The sequence below is a fragment of the Hippopotamus amphibius genome, chromosome 17 (genome assembly GCF_030028045.1).
Source record: "Hippopotamus amphibius kiboko isolate mHipAmp2 chromosome 17, mHipAmp2.hap2, whole genome shotgun sequence".
In the NCBI taxonomy this organism is placed as follows: Eukaryota; Metazoa; Chordata; class Mammalia; order Artiodactyla; family Hippopotamidae; genus Hippopotamus; species Hippopotamus amphibius.
Window position 1 is genome coordinate 1161574 of NC_080202.1, and position 5915 is coordinate 1167488.

Genomic DNA, 5915 nt, shown 5'->3' on the forward strand with positions numbered 1-5915 from the left:
GGGGCCGAGGGCGCGGCGGGGGCGGGTCCTGCGGGGCGGGGCTGCAGACGGGGCGGGGCATGCGGGGCTGCGGGGCGGGGCTGAAGGCGGGGCCGGCGGGGGCGGGGCGCGGCCGAGGGCCGGCGGGGTTGGGGCCTGCGGGGCTGCGGGGCGGGGCCGGGGCGCGCGACCTGGAGGAGCGCGGCAAGCGGGGCTCCCGCAGGGCCTTCCCGGCCCGCGGCTGTGCCCCCCGCGCTGGGCGGCGCCCAGGCCCGGGCGCGCGGCGGGAGCGGCAGCAGGACGCCCGGGTGCGTGTCCGGGGCCGCGGGCCTCCCTCCGGGAGACGATCCCTGGGCGCAGCACCCGCGCTCCTCGGCGTCCCCGCCCGGAGGCGACCCCCGGGTGCGCGGTTACGTGCCCGCTCGCCCCCCGAGGGAGGCCTCCCCGGGCCGGCACATGGCGGCCCAGTAGGTGACAGGGCCGGCGTCCCTTTCCCGGGAGAGGCGGCCGCAGCACCTTGACCGGGGGCCCCGCCGGGGGCGTGCCCGGCCCGGAAGGGGCTCGCGTTCCCACCGGCCGCGGCCCGGAGCGCGGCCCTGCGCCTTTAAGGCGGAGCGCGCCGGGGAGCCCCGCCCCTAGAAGCGCGCGGCCACCATTGGCTGAGGCCGCCGCAGGGTGGCACGTGGGCGCCTGCCTCGAGCGCTCCGATTGGAGCCAAAGCCCGCCCGTCTGCGCGCGCCGGGCCCGCGCCCGCCCCCGGCCCCGGCGTCCGACTCTCGGGTCCTCCACGTTCCACTCGCAGGCGGCCTCGGGGCGCGGCCCGAGCGGCCCCCTGCGTCCCCCGGCCGGGGCGCCGAAGCCGAGACGCAGGTACGGCCGTTCTTGGCCGGGAAGAAGGGCGCCGGGGAAGAGCTGGGGCCGGGCCGAGCTCGGGTCGCGTTCTGGGCCCATCCCGGGGCCTCGGTGCCCTCGCTGCCCGGCCTTGCCCTCTCCCCTTCCCTGGTTGGGGTCTGCGCGGCGCCGGCCAGACGGGCGGGGGCTTTGAGGGTCTTGCGGTTTGGAGGCGGGCGGCCGTACTGATCCCCGACGGGGAAGCCACCACGAGGCCCGCTGGGTCACCCCGGTCTTCTTTCCTATTTTTAGCCCGGGAGCGAGGGGCGGGTGCGGGGCCGCCGGCCCCACCTGGCAGCCGAGGCCGGGCGCCTGCCGCGAGCAGGGCGGGCCCAAGTCCTTGGGCTTGAGTTGGCTCTGAGCTCAGGGTCATCTGTTCAGGCGTCCTCAGCGAGAGAGCCCTGCCTGGCCATCTGACTGGTCCCCTGGGCTTGTCCCCTGGTCACACACCCCCTCAGCGCTCAGGACCCGAGGGCAGGTCTCCTGTAAGAATCTGGAGCTGGGGCTCAGCGCCCTGGCCTGGCGGAGATGCTGGCCGCCCCCGCCTGGCACTCTGGGCTCCTCAGTCTAACCTGTCCTCCGCGCACCTGCTCCATCTTACAGGTGAGCAAACACCGTTGGGGCGTTCCTGCCCTCGGCTTACTTTCTGTTGCCTGGGCTCCCAGTGGCTGAGGAAGGCTCCCCACCCGCCATTGTCCCAAGCCTGAGGGGCCCCTGTCCAGGGCACTGGGCCAGCCCTGCGCACGGTCTTTAGACTCACCTTGTTGCCACTGGGCCTGCAGCCTTGCCAGGCCTGTTGATGGCCAGCTCCTGCCCTCAGGGCAGCAGGGGCCATTTCATTTGTCCTGTTCTCTGATCTGGTAGCCTCGCCTCTGGGGCCTGAGATTTGAGGGGTAACTGGCCCCCCCGGACTTCACTGAGGTCGCCTCAAAGGCCTGAGAGGCTGTCCCGGGCAGGCTGTCTCGGCCCTAAACCGTGGTCTTCTCTGGGCCTTGGTTTCCTCCTGCGGTGCCAGCCCTGGTTAGGAACCAGGCTGAGGCACCCCTAGGACCTGGCCACAGGGGTGGGTCTGAGTCCCCATCACTCACTGTGTGGATCAGCAACCTGTTTCTTTCTTTGTTTTTTTTTCCTTTTAAAGAACTTTTATTGAGATACAATTGACATACGATAAACAGCAGCCTACTTCTTTGTAAAACGGGGTGGTACCGATGAGACCCACCTCGTGGTCTTTGGTGACGTCAGGGGGCCTGGAGCTTGGGATGGGGGAGATGGTCCCCTTTATCTGACCTGCCATGGGCTTAGGGGCCTTCCTCTGTGAGTGTCCCTGTCTAGGGAGGGAGTTGTTTGCAGGTTTGGCGGGGGGCTTGGCCAGCTGCCAGCCTTCTCCCAAGAAACTCTGCAAGTGGCCCCTTTCTCATCAGAAATTCTCAGGAAGCCCCCTCATGGGCTTAACTCAGTGACGCCAGCACGATGGCAGCCAGAGCACCTGCCCCGCGGCCAGGCTGGCCCCCGCGCTGAGCGGTCCCCGCACCCTGGCTCCCTCACAGGCAGAGCGGCCATGGCGGAGTTCTCCCAGAATCGGGGCAAGCGGCGTGACGGCGCGGTGCTGGGCGGCGCTGTGGACTTCCTCCTGGCCAACGCCCGCCTGGTGCTGGGTGTGGGCGGGGCCGCTGTGCTGGGCATCGCCACCCTGGCTGTGAAGCGGGTAAGGCGGGGCTGGCCCGGAGACACCGGGGCTCACAGAGTGGGGCAGGGGTGGTAGGACTGCCTGAGGCCGCACCGCCTGGGCACCACCAGCCTGGCCTTGCCCTCAGCTGTGCCGTGACTGCCCAGGCCGCAGGTGCTCTCATCTGTGTCACTCTGCGTGCAGCTCATCGACAGGGCCACCAGCCCTCGGGATGAGGACGATGCCAAGGGGGACACCACCTGCCTGGAGGACGGCTGGCAGGAACTGGGCCTGCTCAAGGCCACGCCGCGCCTCCAGCCCCCGCCCCCGCCTGCAGCCCTCAGCCAGCCCGTGCCACCCCCGGCCCCCTCACCCTCTGCCCCAGGTGAGTGGCAGCCCTTCCCCTCTGACCTGGGTGGGCCCTCTTTTGGTGGTCACGTTTGGGAGACACAGTCTAGGTCTTGCCCAGCTGACCCAGTGACCCACCCGGGTCCCTGTTCCCCCAGAGCTGTGGGCCCTGTGTCTAACGCCCTTCTTTTTCCGGGGTGGTGCTGCGGCTCCAGCCACCAGGTCACGTGGCCCGTGGAGGGTGGCACTGGAGCACGGTGGCAGCGTCATGATGGGGGCCCTCAGATGGGAGCCTGTCTCCCGCTCTGCGCGAAGCCATCTCAGCCTCAGGGCATTGGGGATCTGGGACGATGAAAACTTGTCATCGAGCACCCGCCCTGTGTGTGGACCTGAGCTCGGTGCTTGCTTTGATGGTCACAGGACAGGCCCCCTGCCCCTTCCCTCTGCAGAGGGACCCGCAGACGCAGACCCCCCGAGGTCGCCTCCGCTCAGCTCGCCAGCGCCGTCGCTGTGCCTGACCTTCCAGGAGAGGCTGCTGGCGTTCGAGCAGGACCACGTGATCATGCCAGTGGCCCACGTGGCTCTGGCCAAGCAGCTGGCTGGCGACATTGCCCTGGAGCTGCAGGCCTACCTGCGGAGCAGGTTCCCAGAACTGCCCTTCGAGGCTCTCGTGCCTGGCGGGCCGCTCTACGACGGGCTGCAGGCAGGGGCCGGCGACCCCGTGCGTCTCCTGGTGCCCCTGGCGCTGGAGCCGGGCCTGTGGAGCCTGGTGCCCGGCGCGGACACGGTGGCCCGGGACCCTCGCTGCTGGGCCGTGCGCAGGACTCAGCTTGAGTTCCGGCCCCGCGGGAGCAGCCCCTGGGACCGCTTCCTGGTGGGTGGCTACCTCTCCTCCCGGGTCCTGCTGGAGCTGCTCCGCAAGGCCCTGATCGTCTCCGTCAACTGGCCGGCCATCGGCAGCCTCCTCGGGTGCCTGATCCGGCCGCGCGTGGCCTCGGAGGAGCTGCTGCTCGACGTGCAGCACGAGTGCCTGGAGCTCACGGCGGCCGTGCTCCTGGCCGTCACCGGCGCCCAGGCCGGAGACCTCCTGCTGGCCTGGCCCCTGGAGGGGATGGCTGGCAACCTCTGGCTGCAGGACTGGTACCCGGCAGAGGCCGCCCGGCTGCGGGCCCTGGATGAGCGCGACGCTGGGACCCGCCGGCGGCTGCTGCTGCTGCTCTGCGGAGTCTGCCGCGGGCACCCGGCGCTGCGGCGGCTGGGCCGGGGCCACCTGACGCAGGTGGTTCTGCACCTGGGCGAGCAGGAGGCGGACTGGGCGGAGGCGGCCCTGGGGGCGCACTTCCTGCAGGCGCTGGAGCTGCTCGTTGGCAGCCTGGAGCAGGCCCGCCTGCCCTGCCACTTCAGTCGCGGCGTGAACCTCCTGGCCGGCCTGCGGGAGGAGGACATCGACGACATGGGCTACGCGCTGTACTGCGGCCTGCAGGCCCCCGAGGGGCTGCTCTGAGGGGCGGGCACGGGCGCGGGCGGACGCCTCCCTGCAGGGTGGAGAGCACTTTGGCCTTGCTTTTAGCCAGAAGGAGACGGCACCGGTTGGCGTGGGCTTGGGTGGCCCGCACTCCCACTCAGCCCTCGGCCTGAGTAGCCGCAGGGAGTCCTCAGCAGGGGTGAGGCTGCTCCCGCCTTCTGTCCCGAGGGCGAGGTGTGCTTCCCCTGGTGCAGGTCTCTCGGGGCTGCTGGGCGGTAGACACTGCACGTTTGGTCCCCCAGGGGCCCGTCGCCTAGGGGACCAAACACGCCTGTAACCCTCAGAACGCAGCTTGGCTGACTCACAGGCTGGCGTTTTCTATGCCGTGTGCATCTGGTTTGCTCTCTAGCCTGGACTAGTGGGGGCTCACCTGGGGAGGGCCTGTCCCTTCCCGCTGGGCGCACTTTCTCTTCCCGCAGCGGAGGCCTTGGGAGAGCCCCTTCCTCGCTGGGGGAGTGGAGGCGCTCTGTGCTGCCCATCTGGCCTGGAGCCAAGGGTGTCCCCCCCGCTGCTGCTGGGCCCTGCCCCGCGGTGCCAGCACCAGCTGCCCTAGCTGACCCTGTGCTTTCCCTGAAGCTGGCAGGGCTGGGGGGCTGGGGGGGAGCTCGCTGCTCCTCCCAGGCGCTTCTCCTGTCTCTGGTAGCCTTCCTGCTGAAGCAAAGCTGTGCGCCAAGGACCGTGAATGAGAATAAAAAGGAAAAATTCAAACATCCGTGGGACTCACGCTGGGCTCTTACATGCAGCCGTTTGAGGTCTGTACACATGGCCAGAGGGGCTTGGGGTCAACCGGGAGGTGGTGGATTGAACTGGAAAAGCAGGTTGTGAAGGGAGAACGTTTCAAGACTCCCAGAGCCCTGTCCTGCTGTCGTGACCGGAGCTAGCTGCTTTGGGCTTTATTTCTTCCCGAGCCTGACCCCAGGACCCCCTGTGCTTTCCGTGACAGGTGGGGCCAGCACGGTCAGTTTGCAGAGAAACGTGGCCCCACGAGGGGAGGGCGGACCCCCACCTTGAACAGATGGGGAAGCAAGTGTGCCTCAGTGTCCCCACGGGAGCTGGACGGTGGTGCATGTCCTTGCCGCCACACATGGCGGACGAGGCCGGCTTGGGGCCGCGTGTGCTGCAGTGAGGCCGTGCGGTTGTGCCAGGCCCATCCTGCTTCCCACCCCGTGTGGTCCCGAGGCGGCCCCCTTCCAACTGGGACTGGGCACGAGGAGTGGGGCCCCCACCGAGGGCCAGCGCACAGCCAGAGGAGGTGCTCCTGTGCCCCTTCGGGTGCGGGCCGCCAGGGCTCTGTCTCATGGGTGTTTGCACGGGCCTGGGGACAGGCAGGAAGCAGGAGTGGCTTTGGCCTTCTTCCCTATGCAACGGGGGTTCCAGAACACCTACGTCCCAGGCGGTGATGGGACTGTTAACCCAGCACTTGGCAGAAAGCGAGGCAGCCCCCCCACCCAGAGGTCCTGGAAGAAGGTCCAGCGTCACAGCCCGACTGTGGCCAGGGCTCTGCTG

General features: G+C 69.4%; 1 protein-coding gene across 9 annotated transcripts; it reads left to right on the forward strand.

Moving 5' to 3' along the window:
* Nucleotides 1-103: 103 nt before the first annotated feature.
* MIEF2 (mitochondrial elongation factor 2) lies at nt 104-5132 on the forward strand. 9 transcript variants are annotated; one of them, XM_057714445.1, is made up of 5 exons: nt 104-849; nt 1123-1473; nt 2418-2575; nt 2741-2921; nt 3100-5132. In XM_057714445.1, exons 3-5 carry the CDS (start codon nt 2429-2431, stop codon nt 4386-4388), a joined length of 1617 nt encoding a protein of 538 aa, XP_057570428.1. In that variant the 5' UTR covers nt 104-849; nt 1123-1473; nt 2418-2428; the 3' UTR covers nt 4389-5132. The 9 variants fall into 9 exon arrangements, with proteins under 9 accessions (XP_057570428.1, XP_057570429.1, XP_057570427.1 ...); XM_057714444.1 differs by having other exon boundaries at nt 599-849; nt 1252-1473; nt 2292-2575; nt 3100-5131; XM_057714449.1 differs by having other exon boundaries at nt 599-849; nt 1252-1473; nt 2292-2575; nt 3310-5130.
* The last annotated feature ends 783 nt before the right edge of the window (nt 5133-5915 follow it).